Source organism: Neopelma chrysocephalum, unplaced genomic scaffold, assembly GCF_003984885.1.
Source record: "Neopelma chrysocephalum unplaced genomic scaffold, ASM398488v2 Primary Assembly neopelma1_76, whole genome shotgun sequence".
Classification (NCBI taxonomy): domain Eukaryota; kingdom Metazoa; phylum Chordata; class Aves; order Passeriformes; family Pipridae; genus Neopelma; species Neopelma chrysocephalum.
The window spans coordinates 10,095,985-10,118,222 of NW_020897737.1; the positions used below are offsets into that span (position 1 = coordinate 10,095,985).

General features: G+C 40.7%; 1 protein-coding gene across 1 annotated transcript; it reads right to left on the minus strand.

Moving 5' to 3' along the window:
• Positions 1–11,785: 11,785 nt before the first annotated feature.
• Positions 11,786–18,834, minus strand: DYNLT3 (dynein light chain Tctex-type 3). Its single transcript, XM_027689127.1, has 5 exons — positions 18,732–18,834; positions 17,650–17,691; positions 15,704–15,827; positions 14,675–14,752; positions 11,786–13,590 (listed from the first exon to the last, which is right to left on the minus strand). Exons 1-5 carry the CDS (start codon positions 18,759–18,761, stop codon positions 13,514–13,516), a joined length of 351 nt encoding a protein of 116 aa, XP_027544928.1. The 5' UTR covers positions 18,762–18,834; the 3' UTR covers positions 11,786–13,513.
• Between the last annotated feature and the right edge of the window lie 3,404 nt (positions 18,835–22,238).

Below are 22,238 nucleotides of genomic sequence, written 5' to 3' on the forward strand. Positions count from 1 at the left end.
GGGAAGGGTGGCTGGGAAAGTTAGTTCCTTACTAGAGGAAAACTCTTTTGCGCACCAGCGTCTTCCAGGCTTCCAATATAAGCCTTAAATATCCTGTCCAAGAGAGAATGCAGGCAGCTGAAAAGCAGCTGCTTCTCTTTAGGGAAGTGGAGAACTGGAAAGAAACCACCTGGGCTCCTAAGGACCACCCCAGCTGCAGGGGTATGACGAGGACAGATTCAACCCCAGTCCCACACCTGGCACATGAGCCATCGCTTGGCTGCTTTGAACACTCTCAGTTTCACTTCTTCAGATTCACAGTGCAGGGATCCAAACAAGAAGAGGTTTTGTGTTTTCAAGACTGCCATTTCTGATTTTTGAGGCTGAAAAAACTTGTTGTTAAATGATTTAATGGGTATTTTTCTGAAGCACTCTTAAAAGCACACAGTGCTTTTGGGCCTGTTGCTCAGCTGTTCCTCTCTGATGGTGAAAAAGGCTTGAGAAAAGAACGATCACTTTATTCACAGCTACGGAATAAGACTCCCATACACAGCACAGTACTTCTGCGTGTACACTACAGGTAGCAGGTTCTTAAAAACAACAACAAAAAGAGAAGTGAAAGTTCTAATAGCAGTAGCAGAGGAACAAAAAAAAAGGCAATAAAACCAGAAGCATAGAAAAAACATTGAAAAAACAAGAGCTAAAAGCCTTGAAAAAGCCACAGTTTAGTATACTATCAGTCTTCTGTTGCCTAAGCAGTTGCCTGCTTAGTGATTTTTAAACTCCACAGCCCAGCCCTGTGATAGTTCCTACACAGCACAAGACCTTGCTGACAGGTTCTTACAGCCACAGAAGAAAGTGGTGGTCTCCTTCTGCTGTTTCAGACAAGTTTGTGAAGCCATCTGGTTGCATGTGGCATATTTTGCACCTCATCTTGCCAGACAGGATGTGTTCTCCATCTACAGCAGTTTTAAATGTTATCGAAGCTCTCAAAGCTACTTCAGAAAGATAACCTACCAGTTCCTATTTATTAATGTCAGTTTTTTACTAATGTTGGCAAGGATCAGCTCTTGGTGGGGAATTTTACAATTCTTTCCCTCAGAAAGGCCATATTTGAATCCACATAATTCTGTCTGAAACGCACCTATTAAATAATAGTAGAACATAAGCAGAACCTAAGAAACTTCTTCTGTAGAATGAAAAATATTGCTACTGAAATATAATAAGGGTCTCATCCTATGCAGAGAGTACTGAAATATTTGCCTTTGATTTTAATGAAAATGTGATCAGGCTTTTATACTCTTTTAAAGTGGGCAAAGAGGAATCACAAGGGTTCTAATGGAGACAGCATATTTATCATATGAAGAGTCTTGGAAGGGTGTATTTTAATTCACCCATTAATTTTCTAAACATTTCCATGTTTGTCCTTAAAAGGGATCTTTTCTTACTCAGTCGTTTGCAATGACACTCCTTGACCTGCGGCACACTTGTACCAGGGTTTGTTTGTCACCTGAAACTCAGAAAAAGTAATTCTATGTTTGTTAATAAATCACCATCATCCTAAAACATATAAAGCAAGTGAGAGCTTCTCAGTTTCTTTCAAAAGTTTGTTATATTCCTGCTAAAATAGCAAGCCATGCATTGTCAGTCCTGGTCTGAATATGAAGGGTTGTTTATGTCTAGGATACATGAGTGAAACAGAGAGCACTGAAATACAAATATAAGAACCAAACTAGCTTGTCCTCGGGGCAGTGGGCTACGGGTGAGCCTAAAGGACAGTCCTCCTTTGTGGCCAAATGCCACTGCTTGCAATCTGACCAGATTTCAGTTAGGGCTCTTGCTGAAAACTTCCTCCTTCCACGTGTTTGTGGATTTTCTTGGTGGCAGGGAAAGGGATCACTTTCACAATAAACTGATTCTTTTGCTGTCAACTGATTCTTTTGACTCCAAAGGGCCTGCCCTGGAAACAAAGGGTGGTCTCTCACCTTTGTTTGAGAAACTGCACATGGTACTCAGCAGTTTAGCCAAGGCCATCTGGCACCATGACCCTGCTGCAGTAGCACCATCAGGGTGTTCTGAAAGGCAGGGCTGTCTCAAGGTTGGTTCTGTGGACCCCAAGGTGAAACAGCATGAGTGGAGTGGCACTGAATGCTTGAAGGTAGGACTTGAGGGAGCTCCTTGTTTCATTGACGAGGGTCAATTGCCACCACAAAACTCTTCCATCTTTATTAAGTTCCTAATTTGTTGGGTGACAAAGTAAATGAGCTATTGTGCTTGCTCTGGCAGAGCTCTGCCACTGCCCACACCCACCAGGGTCTCTGGGAGCCCTCCAGTATCACCCCCATTTCCAGTGGAATCTAAACAACACAAGCAGCTCTCCCAGTAAGACTGTCCTTTCACAGTAACCTTCAGTCCTAGCCCTGCCTCATGGGCAGGGATGACTCTAAAAGAGGTAAAACACTGTCAGTGCAGAAAGGAGTGCAGTCTGTGTGACACACATTGTTGAAGTGTGTCTGTGTGACACACTTGGGCTGTACCTGAGTTTACAAAGTGATTGACATCTGATCTCTCCTTCAGTTCCAAAAAATTCACTATTCAAATGAAAAATGATCTGCTGAGGGCAAGAAAAGACAGTTGTTGGACTATTAAAATAACTATTTAAACTAAGGGAAGGAATTATGAGTTCAGTTCAAAGTGACTGAAGAATTGGCCTCGCTTATGGCCTCAGCCTAGCATATTTTCCTTCCCTTCTTATATATTTTCTACGTCTTCCCATATGTATCATCCAAAATAAGCAGTTAATCAATTCATCAGTATCCTTGCTCTCCAGTCTGTTGTAATTAACCTTACAGTTAAAAAAGATCATGACCCTCTGGGGTGCTGCACAGCTCTGGTTTCTATTGGCCTCATCTTGATTTTGGAAAGTGGAAGGGGGCTTTGGAGAGGATGTGGCACTGGGCCATACTCAGATAGTGTACTCAAACAAGACCCTGTACTGGGTCTCATCTAGTCCTCCTTCCTTCTCTGGTACCTACTTGCAAAGTGTGCACATGGGCAAATGAAATACAAGTTTTCCTACACTAAAAATGCTACTCTGCTTGCTCACCATCATGGTGGGGAAATCACACTGGTTGCAAAATAGGTTTCCCTCTGAAATCTTGTAAGACTTTCTCTGATGTGTGGGGATTTTCTGCCTTTCAGTTCTCGAATGATGGGTTAAACTAAATTAGAAACAGAAAAAAAAAGCTACCTGTGAAACACAAGTAATTTTTGGAGAAAAAAAAGAAAGAATGTTAATGTCTCATTATGGCACTTTTTCTGAGGATCTTGCTCTGTTTTGGAGTGTTCTTAGCAAGTTAATATTTACTGATTATATTTTTTCATCTTACAATGAGTTTTTTGTAGAATTCAGAGCCAAGTGTTAGCCCTGACATCCAAACACATGGTTATATATGCTCTAAGGAAGTCAGGAGCATACATGAAGATGCTATGTTTGTAAGTGCTGGCAGGATCAAGATCCTCATGCCTGACTATGTAAAACAGTGTCAGTTCCACAGACAAGCCAGAGCAGTTATTTGTCATGAACCAGACATTTGATTTTGCATTTGATACAGACCTTAGCAACCCACTGGTCTCATTTACATTCACTACATACAAACCAGCTCAGACTAGCAGTTAAATTAATCACAGTAGAGTGGAAAAGTGTTGAAAGACTTGATTAAAGATTACAAATGCTTTCCAGTCCCATTTTGCACCTCTGCTGGCCTCATTCCCTCCCTTTCCACTGGTACTTTTCTGCCTGGCAAACTGGTGCATTTCTGCCTGGAAAGCTACTCTGGATTTCTCTCTGTCCATTTCTTCTACTAATTGCTGCTGTCCTCCCTTCACTTACCCACTCCTTCCTGCTCCCAAGCTCTGCAAATTTCCTAAAAGTCTCTGACTCCCATGTCTTTTTACCAATGTTGTAAGTGCTTGTGCCCAATGCAAATTCAGGGAGAGGCACAAGAGGCACTCTGAGCTCCAACCACTGTAGTGCACGTTTTGTGTAACATGACTCTGCTGCAACCTCCCCTGTGACTACAAACAGACCAGGGCTGTAGCGACCTCTGCATTGCCAAAATGGACTGTTTTGATCCTCTCCCATATTATTTTCTTCTTCTGCTTAATGATTTTAATTTTAAATTCTGCAGTGAAAGAAATTTAGGAGCTGCTCTACTCTAGGTTTTCAGCACGTGGGTCGAATTACATACATTTATTCTGCAAAAAAATACCTGCATTTGACCCTCTATTTCATTTGCAGTGTTCGGAAATGAAAGAAATAGCCAAAAAACTCACAACCCCCAAATACTCATCTACCTTGCTGAGCATTATTGTACAGGGAGGGAGAGAATGGCCTGCCAAGGGGGAGCCAGACCACCTCTATCCCTTGGAACTGATGTTTTATAATTCTGGAAACAATTTACAAAGCAAGGGCCCCTGCAAATAATCTTTTGGATTATTTTATTCTATACTTGTAGGTCAACTGGTGTTAAGAACAGAAAACATATAAATACCATTCAGTGTAAGTTTTATGGTCTCCAGGACAAAGGGATTGCAGAGATAACTTTGGACACCTTTGAAGTAAGGTGTAGATGCTTCTTATGCTGGTTTTGTCTTTTTACACTCCTGTGAGTTAGAGTGGACCATGCAAAAATCTGGGGTCTGCTCTGTGTCTCTGTAAGGTTTCTCTTTGAATGATGGAGAGCACTGAGAAAATTCAGGTGGAGTTTTCCTGGGTGCAGAAATGGCATAGGGAAGAACTTGGACAAGGCAATTGTCATTATCTCTTTTCAGTTAATAGGGCAAAATGTAGCTGTCGATACCGCTGTTAATAGTAGGACATTTTGGCATAGCAAGTGTCCAGTTTCACATCACAGACTCTCCACTAATATAGACTAAAGAGATTTCTACCTTACAGTGCCATAGAGCCAGGACATAACTGAATATCCCTGCAGGATGACCCAAGGCTGGTCTAGTTCTCATGAACAGCTACCAAAGGAGTTGCTGCTGTGGTTTTATCGCCCTCTCTGCTTTTTTCTTGTACTTCCCCTTCATCTGTGACAACCAATGCTAGCTCAAGCCTGTTTTCAGGTGGTGAATTCACTCAAACCCTCTGAGACCTTACCCTTGCTCGGATAGCAGCAAGGAAATAATCAGCAAAGACCAACAAACTGTGAGAAATACTTTCTAGAGCAAATCCTCCTGAGGACACAGAAAAAGAACCCTGTAGACCTTCAGCAGCTATCTTCTGCCTCAAAATTATGAAACTTTCTCTCATTTGCTAACAATTTGTGTGATACTGCCACTGTAATAGGGCAGCAAATGGTGAAGTAAATATGTGGATCATTGTCCATCACTGTTGTCCATCTCAAATGCATAAACTAAGAACTTGATAGCAAAAACCTAATGCTACAAGCCAAAAGAAATAATTATAAAAGCAGTGTGTAAAGGAGAGCAACACGTTGCAATAAAATACTGCTTAGAGAACAACCCAAGCTCTTCTCTGGGGTAACCATAGTGATATGAGTGCTGGCCTGAGCATTGCATTACATTATTGTATTGCAATACGTCAGTGCACTTACAGCATTTCTCACTCTTCCTTGTTGATAGCCTGCAAGAAGACTATTAGTCTTCTTCCTATTTAAGCCCCTTAATGCACTGATGTACTCTATAAGTACCTGTATACTCTAAATCCTTCCAGGCTGGTGGGAAGATTTACTGTCAGTTAGCAGGGCACAGGTATCAGTGACAGATTTGAGATAAGATCTCTGTAGCAACATTTGGAAAGGGGATCTTAAAGCTGGATGAAAGGGAACAGTAGTAATCAGGGAAGCAGATATCATAGAATCACAGAACGGCCTGGGTGGAAAGGGACCTCAAGTACCATCTAGTTCCAACCCTCTGTCACAGGCAGGGACACCTACCACTAGACGGATTGATCAGAGCCCCATCCAACCTGGCCTTGAACACTTACAGGGATGGGGCATCCACTGCTTCTTTGGGCAACCTGTCCCACTGCCTCACCACCGTCACAGTAAAGAATTTCTTCCTAATAACTAATCTCAACCTACTCTCTTTCAGTTTGAAGCCATTCCCTTTTGTCCTGTCACTACACGCTCTTGTAAATAGTTCCTCTCCATCTTTCCTGTGGGCTCCTTTCAGGTACTGGAAGGCCATAATTAGGTCACCTCGAAGCCTTCTATTTTCCACGCTGAACAATCCCAGATCTCTCAGCCTTTCCTCATGGTAGAGGTGCTCCATCCCTCTAATTATCTTGGTGGTCTCCTCTGGACTTGTTCCAACATTTTTATGTCCTTCCTGTACTGAGGACCCCAGAGCTGGATGCGGTGCTCCAAGGCAGGGTCTCACCAAAGCGCAGCAGAGGGGCAGAATCATCTCCTTTGAACTGCTGGCCATGCTGCTTTTGATGCAGGATATGGTTGACATGATGACAGATACTATACGAGTCTTAGCTTGTGAGACTGGATAGAAGAAAAAAGCATCCCCCAACTGTTAATGCTGCATGAAAAAATCTGCATTTCTCAGACACAGTGAGGGGGTGATAGATACAGGCAACTTACTACTAGGAAAATTTAACAGGCACAGTTGCTTTTATGTAAGCAACAGAAACCAGCACCAAACCCAAGAATGTTATGAAAGTCCTCATGTTACTTTCAGGTAATTTCTAAAGACTAAGCTGTAACCCATTAAGTTGGCCACTTCCCCTTCAGAAGTAACAGATGTTCCCTCCTTATTTAGCTAACGTCCACAGCCTTCTCCCCCTACCAGTGGATGAAAACACTGTTCATTGCCAGGTAATGGGGACAGCTTTTGTATTTGGTGAACTCACAAGGCAGTGGTATCAGCAGAGAAAATACTGGTGGGGTGAGCAAACTGCTGCCTTACATGCCAGGTAGGTATTTACTCCTGCAGAGGAAAGTGTCAATGGGAAAGGTCACCCAGGACTTTGCATATCTTGTAAATGCCACAAGCTGCAAAGGGAACCTCTCACCTTGTTTGTCTTGTTCTCCACCCAACTCAAGAAAACTCTCATCTTTTAAAATACTAATAGAAACAACTTTTTGCTAATACAACATGCTCAGCAGTGACCTTGCCTTTATCTCTGTCCTCATTGTGAGACAATGATTGGGCTCAAATTCCTTTCTAGGACTGCTATTTTTGGGCTGGCTAATAGTACCTCTTTGTGTTCCTAGGACTGTCTGTGTCCATCCATTTCAGTTTTCTCTCTACAGTCAAACTGAACAGCTTTCAGGCTGTAGCTGGGCTTTTCTTTTATGTTTGAATAACATCCAGCATAGCTGGGCATTGTTTCCAACTCAGTGCTTGTAGGTGATACAGTAATAATACTATTAGAATAACAATACTACTACTGGTACTACTACTGTTACTGTCACGGAGAACCAAGATCACATATTCCAGTGGCTACCACTTGAGCAATTCATAAGCCAGGTTTCCAAGTCAGTTTATTTGTTTAATCTGTTTTTCAAAAGAAATGAGACAGGGGCTGATGGGACAAACGGATTACTGAAAAAAGGAGAGATGGAGCCCAGGTTCTGTAAATTCAGCTGCATTTCAGTGTTGGTTCTACGACTTGGAGTTTGCCATTTATTTAAATAATCTACCTATGTGGAAAATAAAAAAAATAAATCTGGAGCTCTATTCTTTCTTCAGTTTGTTTCAGCTGTTGATATTTTCCATGCCCCTTCACACTGACTCTCTTCATTCCTTTTCTCAATTTCAAGTTCGGTTTATAAAAGAGAGAACATCATGCAAATTTTTACAAGATTGAAGGAAGTTGGCAATAGATAACACCAACTGTATTTTTAATTCGGCAACATCGAAGTTCGGTATCACTAGGTACCACTACTGTGTCTCTTTTCAAGAGAAAGTATTTTTAATAGTAGCAACACTGAAATTAAAAGTATGTAATGTATGGAGTTAAGCATGCATACAAAAAGATTACTTTTATGGGGTCCAACAGCTAATACAGAAACAGCTCAAGCCGGAAGATGGGCAGGTGACTGTCTCACACAGCTCACAGCTGCAGCTGCTGCTCTGAGCCTGGAATTCCCAGCAGGGAAGTAAGAAGAGCATCCGTGGGGTATCTGCCAGCCAGCAAAGCCAGGTGGTTTGCAGCCTCATGTTCCTTGGAGGCTGTGACAATTTCACAGAAAACACGGGTTTCATGAGGAACGGCATAACCATAACTGCCCCTCGCTGTTTTGTAACAAAGTTATTGTTACTTGTTATAACTACTTTTAAGGCCACAGAGGGGGGCATTTCCTCCTTGGCTGACTCCCCGCTCGTGAGTGTATCTGACGGGCTCTCTCACACACAGGCACCTGCTGGAGCTGCCCCTTGCACCCGGTGGCAGCAGAACTGTCTGTTCAGAGATGTCTGTTCATGTGGAGCAATTCATGGAGCCCAAACTGGAAAACATGTATTTTCCAGTTGTTACTCAAATAAAGCCGAAACTTTGCACAGGCAGACTCACACACCTGAGGCAACTGCTTAAGTTGCTTATGATGTCAAAGCAATGCTACGAAGAGATGAGCTTGGAAGATCTCAGCACTGATCCCTAAGCCCCAGTTGATCCAGAAATAAACCTTAAATTAAAGCTACTCAATTCCTTCCCATCCAAAGCCAGCTTTTGCAAAGTTGTTCCCTACAAAAAATCATTTCAATTTTCGTTCAGGGGACGTGTATAATGAGTGCCATGAAATAGGCAACTATAATTGGCTCACAGTATTAGTAGACCACCTAGCTACAGCTGTGCCTACAGTTTGTTTAAGATTAATTTCCTGTTCAACTGAGGCATGAATATTATATAGCTATCACAGTATTCATTTGTGAGGTCATTACATAATCTTGAACACATTTCAAACTCGAAGACATTTCAAACTAACAAATGACGTCACTTGAAACGCTGCAGTAGATTCTGGTATGATTTGGTCAGACAACTTTCAACAGCCACTCTAAAAGCCCCCAAATTTACTGACTGAGGTTGGATCAAGTCATGACAGCCTCAAGCAGGGTACTGTGAGTACCAATAAAGGCAGTCATAGCCTTGCTATTACCTAGCCCTCCCAATTCTGCCTTCTGCTGGCTAATATCTAAATGCTAAATTGTATTATCTCTGGACAGGATATTTGTTTGTATGAACGCTGTTGGAGCCCTTGTTTTCATACCTAGATGTTGCTGAAGTGGAAATAAGCAAAAAGAGATGGAATTATAAATGAACAAAATTGTCTACGTATGACTCAAAATTGTTAGGGAAATGGATAAATAAAAAGGGATGACCATATTTAGAAATATATGAGTGCGTGATAAGTTATACAGAAAGATCACACTTCTTTCTGTCAAATAAGGACTTAATTTCATTCATTCCTCTTTCCTCCAACCTCTAGTTTTACCCAGGTGGATGACAAATTCTGTCATTAACTTAAAGATTTGGTAAAAATGTCTATTTAAAATGGTAGTGTCACCACAAAACTTGCCCTACCGTCCGTTTTGCTTCAGGCACTTGTGCTCTGTGGCCTGGGTAGCTCCTTTGCATGAGAGTGACTGTAAGTGCCTGACACAAACAGTAATGACCAGTGAGGTGTGTCTGTAACCCTGATTCCCCTTTCCAAGTCATTTTAGGTCAGACAGTGGGATGGGCATTAAGGGGTGTTTGCAGCTGTCACTTCAGCACAACCCTGTTTCTTTTTAGAAAACTTTTATGTAACAAATAAAGCTGCTGTCACATGATTCCTGCGCTTGAAAACAGATGCTTGATGGAACAAACATGTGAGCTAAAACCTCCAGTTACTCAATGGTGATTTAGATTCTTCAGAGTAGAAAAATCTCCCTCAGTGGTCATGTGGTGTTTGGCTGCAGCCTTCCATTGAGCAGGGGGAGGACAGAAACCATTCCATCTACAAACCAATATCCACAGACCCCTTATCTGGCATAGACCCAATAGGTCAGAGCAGCTCACACGAAACATAATGTAGATGTGACTGCACACCTTTGGAGCCACTTTGCAACTGGGTTTATTGCTGCATTTACAGAGTATCACATCTGAGCTTGGATACTCCCTGAGAGACAAACCAGGGCTGGCTTTTTGCTGGCAGTGTCCTGCAGGCACACAGACAGGACTTCCTGGCTCAGGATATTCTGATGGGGGTGTAGTCTGACTCTGTACTTGTGTCACACCGTGACTGTGCTAAAAAAAATCCTTCTCCAAATTAAATGGAACCAAAGTGACCTGGTCAAACTGTACAGGAGGCAGAAAGGCACATCCCAATGATCAGGTAAGAATTGTTCACTACAGGATCTGCTGTCTGTGTTAGAACAAACTCCATCTTTCTCTAAATGGCAGCTACTGTACTGATGTATACAGTGGTTAATGTTTTCTTTTATGGTGTATTTAAAATATCAGTGTGCTGACATTCATGCCCAACTCCACTTCAGCTGGCTACAAGCTCGGATTTCAGTGTCTTCTGTGAAGTGTTTTAGATTGCATGAATCTAAATTGAACATACCAGGATCTGTATTTTCTTCATTGATCAAGTTGAGTGTAATGGGAAGAGAGTCATCAGAAAGGTAACGCGTTACTGACAGACACCAGGCAGGCAATGAAATGGAAAAGTAACAAATCCAGTCCCTTACTGTCCCTTTCACTTTTCTCTAGATTAACAAAATCTGCATGGGAAGAATAACAGGTGTCTTTCTTCATGAAATCATATATGGGAACATATATCTCCATATATGTATATGGGCTGCATATATATATGCAAACTCTTCTGTCCCATTAAAAAAATTTCCATTGTTAATGATAACTCATTCTCCTGATTGCAACAACTAAGAAAATATTGTATTGATAAAAAACCTAATGAAATGTTGTTGTGGGCTTTAATATTCTGCAATTCATAGCTTTATCCTTGAAAACAAACTACTTGGAAAAGCAGCTGATGGTGTTCAGCATTTGTTTGGAGAATTACATTAAATACAAGTAGCTGTTTGTACCCACGGAGGATGGGGAAAGATGGGAAAGAAATTAAGTTCCCTAGGATATGACACAGAATGAAAATACTTTTTCCAGTATTTCATAATAATCTTTCTATAGTAACAAAACTTTAACTTGCATCAACACACGTGGTAAGAGGAAGAGGTCTGAGTAGACAAGGTGTAAGAAATTAGTCTGGGAACAAGCCTTTGACAAGGTTTTGTCTCTAAAACATACACACAGCTTCAATGTGTTTTCCAAGTTCTCACTATTGTATACAAGTGAAGGAAAGCAAGAGGAATATTTTTCTCAGTTCCTATATATACTGATCAAGAACACAAGGCAAATATACAACTAAGGCAAAACTTTATTTTTTTGGTATAAATTAAAATGAAGCAGTCCTAGAATTAAGCAGTATTTTCCAGGGTTCTTCTGCAGCAGGACCTTCACCAAGCCTCATTAAACTGATAGTCTTACTCAGCGCATCTTGTTTTCAAGTAAAACAAAAATACCAAATGAGATTACAAGTGCTATGTGGAATATTTCTTCTGACCATGGCAACTGAATGCACATTAAATGGGGATAAAAGCCACAGCTATTTTTACACACCCACTTCCTAAACTGTATTAACTGTACCAAACCTTTTTCCAGTTGCTACCCCATGTATTTTTTTCCACTTTGCACAATCCCAAATATCACTGAAACTTCTGCATTTTTGTCAGTTCCACATCTCAGCTCTTGGATGCTGGCACATAGTTCAGAAATTTGTCCCAGCCCAAATAGTGTTTAATAATTCTACATTTGAAGGTCAGTAGGACATAACACACACATTTTCACACTACACTGTTAGGCCAATGCAGTAATACAGTCCTAATTTTACTTGCACTCAGGTAAAAGCAGAACTCTATTTGTCTGCAAAGCAAGATATTTTGAACAGTACTATGAATTACATATACACATGTTCCTTCTGTAGTGTCATACTAGTTGTATGTACACACAACTTAAGCAATATTTTGTAGCTTGTTCTTTGTACAGGACATTTGTTACATGCCCTAATAGTAAATTACCTGAAAAAAAAACCCCAAATCAAACAGAACTGTGTAGTAGTGCTTTAATATTCATTTCTTGAAATCCAAAACAGCCTTACAGTAGCTGTTAGATAGTTACCAGTCTCTTCCAAAGACATACAGTTACAAAGAAAAAATTCTGTTCATAAGCAGCATCTGAGAAAACAACTTAATGCAGCTGCCACTTAGTGGCAGCACTCAGGCATTTTTGGTATCAATACATCTCTTTATCATATAATTTGTGCATTGATGAACAAAAATGTAGGCCCCAATCCGGCAAATAGTTCCGTGTGTGCAAATGTTTTTCTTCCACATGGAATATTTCAAGTTAAGACTCATCAGATGAGCAAAGTTAAGAACTTGCATAAATCTTTAAAGGAGGGGAACTCTTAGTGCTCAAAACTTAACAGTATCATTTCATTGGACTAAGATCCAATTCTAGACTTAGGGAACCTAGGAAACACTCCTATAAACAACAGATATGTTACTCTGATAAATGCTTTCAAAGCAAACAAGAGCCTCTAGAAATGTGTGTGCCTTCTCAACAAACAGTTTAATCCTACTTGGAGTGATGTGGGTCCAGTCTTACTGCCCTAGCTCCTGGCTACTGCATGAGGAATCAATAAAGTGCTCGTCACAAATTCCACAATCGTGGAATAAAATCAAATTTAAGTACCTTCAGAATGTTTTTGGATTTATAAACGATGAATTAAGGGCTGGTGTCAGATCTCCAGCATGTTTCCCTGAATTGCTAACAAATATTATGCTCTTCCCTTGAAGACAAATTAGAACTCTGCTAGGACTAGGTATATTTCACCCAGCAAAGTCCTCCTCTGCCTCCAGGGGGAAAAGCTTAACTGGATTTAATGTCAGTGTAAATGTTCATGCTTGATCAAAACATGATGCTCGTGAAATTTCACAAGCACCAGCATTCAAAGTGAAAGTCACCTTTGTTTAATCAAACATGAAGAACCAGTATTGTTCATAATATATTCACTCTGAATTGTGTTTGTAATTTGTTCCCAAATGCACCATGATCCTGAGAGGTCTTGCTTGCCCTTTGACATTTCCTTGGATTTGATGTGTTTTGTTCTTCTTGAATAAAGTATCTTTGATATTAGCTTTGACATAAATTGTATTAATCTTTGTGGCATCTTCTCATTAACATACTTCTGAATATTTAAATTACTAAAACTTTCTCTTTAGATAGATACATATATATATATAAATTAAATTTTTTTGCTAGCTGTCAGATAATTAATCTATGAGAACTGGCTTAGACTGTATGCTCTCTGTAGAGAACTTCTGTATGCTCCTCATACAGAAAAAAATAATAGTTTGAAACATTTAGCCATACGTTTGGATAATTATTTTTTTTTAAAGGCTTCGGTGTTGCTTATCTTTATCTTCCAGTCAGCTACAGGATAATAGCAACAGCAAACACATTGACAATGCAGTTCATTGTTCGGTTTTCCCATCTCACTGTGCAGGTTCCTAGAAAAGATTATTACAAAATGAAAAATAGAATTCCAGTGTCTTTACTACATTCACTTTATCACAGTGTAAATTATGTCAAATTAGTATGAATATTTCAGCTGTGATATAAGGTAAATAATATTATGTCATCTTGCCTATAAAGAGACTATACTCCTCAAAACATTTTCATTGATTTGTACATTGTTTGCTACCTAACATGAGCCTTGTATGCTTAAGACAGTTTTTAGTAAAACATCATTTCAGTATCTCTCTTTAAAAGTTGAACTTGCAAAAATCCTTAAAAATCCCAAACTGAAACTGGCAAGATAATCAAACAAGAAATCAGAAAAAAAAACACTGGATCAAATACATTCTACTGTATTTACTTTCTGTAATTTTTCCTCTTCTATTGTATCAATACCTTACAAGCCAAGGAAGCATGAAGATTAAACTGTACTTGTTTACTTAACTTCATTTTACAATTTTTTTTAACTTTGGTTAACTTTTTGATGCCCTCTCTGCTTTAACGTTAAACCTTGGCACCCTCTTCTAAAAAGACCTTTCTGAATCTGTGACAGACAAAAGACTATTTTAATATTGTTTCCCCCTGATATTCTGAACCTGGGGGAAAAAAAAAAGTATTTAGAACTAATTTTGAAACAATATCATGCATCCAAAGCCTGGTTGACAGTTAAACAGATGAAACACATGTTGTTAGTCAAACTATTGCTATTTTCCACCAAGCTCTGCTCTCCTCCTCATAGCAGCCAGGCAGATATGTTTAGGACTAACCACTTGTATTTACTGTGAACATTTTACTGCCTCTTCAACCAGTCTATGGTTACTGACAAGGATTAAATGCTTTGATTCTTGTTTCAGAATGGAAGGCATTTCTATTCCTGCTTCTCATAATTTAAAAAGCAATCACTCTCAGTGCAGGCACTGACTGGTAACATTTCTGCTGAGATTGTAAACAAGCAGCTAATTCTGAAAGCTGCCGCTTTTACAGCCACTCCTGAAAATGTTCAACACAAGTGTTACAGCTGAGCAAGAAGCAATGTTTCTTTTACTACAAATTCTCTATTTGGATGGAGAAACTTACCATCAGTTGTAGTATCCCAGAAGCATGAGCTTGCTGTGTGAAGACCAGCTCCACTCCTCTGCATCACCGCACAGGTAACTGCAAGGTGCCGTCATAAAATTAAGGAATTAATTATAAAAGCAGAAGAGGTGAATCATTCAGTACTTCTGAACTCAAGCCTGTATTACATTTTCAAATGGCTGGCATGTGGCATTCAGCTAAGTCAAAACTGATTTTGACAACCCCCTCGCCCCTGGTATTTTCCTCCAGAACTTGTTATTCATTTCATGATTAACACAGCAGCTTTAACAAAATGCTTGCTAATAGGATTATGATTTTTATCTTTTAAACTTCTTAGATATGGCTTGTGTCATGTGCACCTTGGAACAGGACTGCAGGTGCTGTCCTCACAGGTACAGCAGAAGTCACACTTTGGAGAGTTGTTTCCCAAAAATATTTGTTGCCTGCTCTCTGAAACCACACACTAGTAACATGCAGCATTTCTAGACTGACTTGCAATGGTCATAAAATCAGAGACAATCTGAATGCAAGACTTTCAAAACAGAACTGAGTGCAAACACTACACTCCACAAAAGGACCAAAGTGGGTTAAACTTCTACTTATTTCAATTTCCCTTCCACATATATATAAATACAATAGGACATGACAGCATATAGGACTAAAGTCTTCCAAATCTTTGTATTTATAGGAAGCTTAATCCAACTGATATTTTTATTTAAGATAGCAATTATTTCCTGAACTGATACCAAAAACTTGATATCATTGTTTTGGGCTTGCTGAATAATCAGAAAAGACCATGTAACATATAATCTGTATTAAGAGCCACCAGCATGTTCAGCCCAGGTAAAACCTCCACAGCTTTACCACGAGGTATTACTAAAAATCTATATAACAGAAGAGTTCAGGTATCTGCTCTGCTTTGCTTACAGTTTAAAACTTTCTATTGAGTATAGCACTGCATTCACATGAACTTTTCAGCAATTCTTTATTGTGACTGCATGTGGTACAAGCACAACTGCTTGTACTTACCTATGTACTTGTATGTTTTTCCCAGTTTCACCAGATGTGTCAGCGACTGTTCCACTATAGCAGCAGTCCACTGGTTGACTTTGTTGTGATTATAATCTGCCTTGCCTAAAACACTTTCTATGCACTAAAACAGAGAAAAAAATAGTTACAGTAAACATATTTCAAAATGTAAAGGTTCAAAATGTTTCACATAGTCTGAAGAATCTTTTCTGTAAATTAGATTATTTTAAATCACTTGAGATCATCAGGTATCAGTTGCTGAATGGGAAGTAAAATGACCCTTCTTGGAAACTTATTTTTAGTACACATTTACTACAATATTACACGAATAAAAAAGAGGCCCTAACTAAACATTTCTTGCAGGAAAGACTTTAGCCATATGCTTTAAGTACCAAGTATCTATTGACCGGTGAACGTACTAACACATCCCGCTGTTCCTAATGACTGCCTACTCCAGCTTGGCTTCCAGAAGCTACTGTAATGGAAATGGTACAACTCCAATCAATAGTATCAGCTTGGGCTGGCCAACCTTTCAGAGCCTGTGAGCAAAATTCCAAAATCTTCAGAGACAGAGCAACAATAGTGAAATACCCACCCCAGCTCAAAAGATGAGGAAGATATGGGAGATACTCAGAGATTGTATCTTGCAGCACAAGAAATATCTGAGCTGCTTGAAAATTAGCAGCTACAGATTAGCCAACCCTTGCCTAAACTAAAAACGATTGAACAGAAAGCCTTCTCACTAATTGTAACTCTTAAATTGCATTCCCTGCTCCTAAGAAATTCAGAATTACGTGCTGATTGATACTTTTTAAAATTGAGAAACCCGGCTAAGAAACACACATCTGAAAAAGGTAAGTAAAATAAAACTCTGTTCTCCTCTGATTCAGTAAGATGAATCCCATGCACTAACCACCCACTGCTAGGCTGTGTAAGAGCCTTATGCCCCAGATTTTGAAAAGCCAAATTAGTTCTGACCACAGTGTATAAAGCTGGTCAAAGGAGTCAATGGAAACAAACATCCACAAAACACAATAAAAGACAGGAGAGGGACAAGACCCCTCAGGGATTTTGGTCCTTCTAGAAACGTACCCAGCGCTAGAGCTCTGGTTAAGCTTCCAATCAGAGGCAGAAACATTTGGCTTTACTCCCAGTGTCTGGAGTCTGTCTCATACCGTATTTGGCTTTACAAGGCAGGGACAGTTACATAAAGGGTTGAATTGTCGTTTATCTGACATCCAAGAGCTTGCTGTTGTGTACTGTGGCAGCTTCAAAGGTACAGTCCTTTCCCCTCCTTACAGGGCAGGTGGAAAAAGGCATGCAGAGCCACTCCAGGAATTCCTTTCTCAAAATGTTGCTTCCCTGCAAAACCTGTAAGCCACAGGCTCTTCATTAATCACTCTCTAGTTACTAGGTATGTAACTCAGACCATCAGGGTGAGTTAACTCAGACTCACTTGTTAGCCTGCTCTTTCTCTGTAAAAAAACAATGAGCTCATGTAGTACAACCTCCCACACAAGCCAAGGCTAAATTCCAAGTCTGATTATATTGTCCAAGGCCTTGTCAAGTTTTAAAAATCTCTAAGAATGGATACTCCACAAGGTCTCTCTGCAATCTCTGTAGTTATTAGCTTCTCTCTAGCTGGATAAAGGGGCAAAAAATTGGTGAATTTTCCTTGTAACTTGTGACTGCCATGCCTCCTCTTTCCACTGCAATGTAAATTTGGCTCTCCTCTCATCTACCCTCTCCTCTTCAAGTAGCTGAAGACAGCAATTAGATGAAAGCTAAAGAAGCTCCAAATTACACTCTGTCTTTATTTGATAAAAATAATACTTTCATATAAGGTTGAATTTATGTGGGATGGTCAATGAAAATAAATGCTTTCACTATACTGCAAGGTAAGATAAGGCAAAGAATTTCTTTGAAATACAGCTGTTTAAACCTACCTCCTTAACTATGTTGTGGGCCTCATCAGCATTGAAGATCATCTGTAATAAAAGTTAAATATTATTATTTCTGGCAGAAATGTAAACCAATTATACAGTTTTACTCTAAGGAACACATAATGATTAGGCCTTGTGTCTGGTTATTTCCATTGTGGTCTGTTACTACAATTCTAAAAATCTTACTTTTTGCCCCAGCTCCATGAATATGTTATTTAGTATTGCTTTGCCAGTGATGTTTGACTGAGGACAAAAAGCTCAGGCCTCGGTAAGCTTGGTTCAACTTACAGTTTCTGCAACGACTGAATCCCACCGCTGTCTATGCTTGCCATGGGAAATATTCTCCAAGAAAAATTAAATGACAAATCTTTTATTCTGGGTCTTAATCTGTGTTTTTACGGGTGTCACGGACCTAGTAGCATGCAGGTTACATCTTGCTTCCATATACTTGTAACCCTAGTATAAAAGAGACTAGTTTGCACAGTCATTACACAGATATTACCCAAATATCTTTCCCGAGTGCAGGAAAAGCTTTCAAGTTTTAATTCCTCCTATTTCCTACTCATTCCTACTCATCGGCACTTGGCTTGGATTCCAAAGGGAACACGGCACGTGCCGTCGTGCCGCCTGCCTCTTCCTAGCCATGAATTTCAATCACTCGGGCAGGGGCAGAAACCTCAAGGGCATAAATGTTTAAGTTAGGTTTTGTTGTTGTTTTTTTTTTTTAATGAAAACTGGTGGCCAGAGCCCCGAAGCGGTGCCCTGGGGAGGCAGGGCCGGCAGGACCGGCCGGGTTGGCAGGACCGGCCCGCGGCGCTGACCCGGCCCGGCACTTGTTGGCTTTTCCCCAGTGAAATGGGGGGAGGTCGGGGTTTTCCAGGGAAACTGGGGGGGCTTCCCAGGGAAAAATGGCCGCGGTCTGACAGCGCCCGGCACCGCGGCCCCTTCCCGGAGGGAACGTCCATCCCCGGCACTGGGCAGGCCGGTGGCAGCCGCAGCCGCAGCCGCGGGGCAGCGCCGCTCGGCTCCAGGCTGGCCCAGGGTCCCGGCACAGCCCCCGCGCCCTCAGAGGTGGCAGCCCCTACCTCGTCGTTGTGGGGGTGAAACTCCTCCATGGCCCCGGGCGGGCGGCGGCTGTTCCGGCAGCAGCGGCGGCTCCGAGTCCTGCGCGGCTCCGCCTCCGCCGGGCGGGCGGGGCTCCGGCGGCGGCGGGGCCCGCGGGCCGCCCTGAGGGAAAGGGAGTCGGGCTGGGTCCTGCCGCCCTGAGGGAAAGGGAGCCGGGCTGAATCCCCCCGGGCCGTCCTGAGGGAAAGGGAGCCGGGCTGGATCCCCCCCCAGGCCGCCCTGAGGGAAAGGGAGACGAGCTGGATCCCCCCCGGGCCGCCCTGAGGGAAAGAACCCCCGGGCTGGATACCCCCCCGGACCGGCGGGTACCTGGAGCCGGCAGTGCCGAGCCGCAAAGGAAAGGAAAGGAAAAAGGTCCCCAGCGCAGGAAGGACATGGACCTGTTGGAGCGAGTTTATCGGAGGCCACCAAGATGATCAGAGGGATGGAGCAGCTCTCCCACGAGGAAAGGTTGAGAGCTTTCCTGGAGTTGTTCAGCCTGGAAAAGAGAAGGCTTTGGAGTGACCTGATTTGGTCCTTCCAGTACCTGAAGGGAACTTACAGGAGAGATGGGGCAGGACTATTTACAGGGGCATGTAGTGACAGGACAAGGGGGCATGAGTTCAAATTGAAGGAGAGTAAGTTTAGATTAGATAGTAGGAAAAAATCCTTTCCTGTGAGGGCGGTGAGGCGCTGAAACAGGTTGCCCAGAGAAGCTGTGGCTGCCCCATCCCTGGAAGTGTTCAAGGCCGGGCTGGATGGGGCTCTGATCAACCTGGTCTAGTGGAAGGTGTCCCTGCCCATGGCAGGGAGGCTGGAACTGGATGACATTTAAGGCCCCTTCCAATGCAAACCATTCTATGATTCCATGAGAAAGTGCCCGCTCATTCTCAATAATGTTACCACCAAATTTGCAATATTGGAAAACTGTAATTTCATGTTATTTTAATTCCACTTTATTACAAAGAATTGATCCTGAGTTTTGTTTCACTCAATGCATCATAAATATATATCAATACACCAGATCTTTTCTCTCTCTCTGAAGTTACCCGGGAAACAGGAAAGGCACCTCATACAACACAATGCAGAATTTTCAAATGGTGGATTTTTTTGTTCTTGTTGGTTTTTTAAATTATTATAATTCTTTTCATTTGGGGGAAGTTTTGGTGTAGATTTTCCTCCTGTGATTTCTCCTGGATTTTCTTCTGGTTTCTCCTGTATTTCCCTCCTGTATTTCTAAGCCAGACTGAACATAACAGAGAAGACTGAGGCTGATGCCCCACTTCTAACTTCAGTTTTTGCAGTATATGTTTGGACAGATACACATTTACCTTACAAAAGGTAAATGAGTTCAGTCTTAATTGTACACTCATTGGAAATACTGTGTTTGAAAAACATGAAAGTACAGGGGAAGTAAAGCTAAGCATTTTTATGCTGACCTGCTCTCTGACTAGTTTTCATGTTTAGTATTTGCTATGGTTATGGAAGGACAAAACTAAAGATGAAGACTAAATCTCTTTAAAAGCAGATCTTTATGAGCAAGTGCAGATGGATGTAGTCATAGGAAAACACATGAAAGAAAATCTCCTTTAGTATTAGGGCCTTGGCATCCTGTAGACAAAGCTAACAGTGCTTAAATAACTTACCCTTGGGTCCTGGGCATTTTTTATTCTCTGTATTTTCAGATGTTTTGCGTCTTTACATGTGTGTTTTCAGATGCAGTGTCCTGTCAAGTGAAAATAGTTCCTAGACTATTTTTCAGTTCTGCTTAGAAATATTCAAAGAAATACATTGCTTGAAATATTAGCAACAATTATGTCACTGAATTACATGGAAAATAAAGAAGGTTTCTGTATGATCAACAAGTGTGTGTGTGTGTGTGTAGGTCCAAATGCGAAAACAATTACCTATTCTTCATCTCCTGCTACACTTTGTAGATTAGGAGGATAGCAGGAGGTTTGAGGAAATGCTGAGTCCATCAGGCTCAGCTCAACATCTAGAGAGCCATTAGAAAAATAATAAAATGACTAAAGTATATTAACCCAGGACGTGTTTACAAATAAACTCCCAGCATCGCCAATGAGCATCCAACACAGATGTGTCAGGAGTGTATGTTAAATAGTTTGATTTTTTGTTCTTTGCTAAGGCAGTCAGTTTAATGGATGAAGAGGAAATAATGAGTAAGTGTGTTATTTTGTAGTAATTTTGTCTTTTTTTTTTGCTCTCCCACATAAGAATGTGTAATCTAGCAAAAAACTAACCAATCATTCCTAATAAAGATTTATCAAAGTAGGAGGAATAAGTGCAAGGAGATAGGTAGGTTTTCGCCCCAAAAGCTAATTAGTATTTGTCACAATACTAATAACTTGAATAATGGAATAAAAATAGTCCTTATAAAAGCTTTTTAATGACAGCATGTTTAAAGAAGTTACAAGCACACTTAATGACAGGATCAAAATTTCAAGTATTGAATAGGTTGGAGAAAACAACAAGAAATTTCATAAAAAATATAAAGTATTGTCTGTAAAACCAGAACATCAAATCCACAAATACAAAATGGGGCCTTAATTGTCTAGGCAGTAGTGCTGCAGAGAAAAATATGTAATTATAATAAATTGGAACCTGAGTAGGGTGTTATAAATAACTAAATCATTTGAAGGATACAGTGAAGGACACAGAAGGCAGTTACGTTGTTCTGCTTGGTGTTGATCAGGCATTGAATGTAACAGAGACAGAAGAATAATTCTTCCTGAAGGCAGCAAGACCAAAAGGAAGCTTAGAAAATGTGATTTGCGGAGGAACTGGATTTATGTTATAACCCTTGCCCAGACTTTCTTGTAGATGTCTCTGACTGCATGGTGATTTACTGGAAAAGGTTATTAATGACCCAAGGCATGATGAAAGGTAGGAGATAAAATAATGCTCTTATTTGAACTCAGTGAAATTTATATTAAATATTAGGGGAAAAAACTCCAAGTATAAGAATAATAAAGCACTGAAGCAGACCTTTGGAATCACCTTCGCTGGATCAATAACACATTAAATAACATCTGTCAGGCATCTAGCTAACCTTTAGTGAGGAGGAGGAGGTATTAAATAATCTTTTGAGATAGTTTTAGACATAGATTTTTTCAATTCAATGAAAGTACAACTACTTTCACAACTATTGAGTGGTTATTTTCCTTTCCTTCCGAGCAGATTCACTTTTTATCTAATCTCAATAACCAAAATCACCATTATTTTTCCCTTTTTTCCTCTGAGAATGACTAATGCTATTTCACAAAAGCAATGCTAAATTGTAACAAGGAGTGAGTACACTTCTTTTCAGCAGGAGTTACCTGATAACATTGCTTAATTCGTTGGTACTCTACTGCAAATTGTAACCTGGGAAATGCAAAGGGTTGGCAGTATAATTAGCTCTGAGAACTGTAATAGGAAATGGGAACAGTGCTGAAAAGGGTGGCTCAGAAATACAACCCTAAATGTGA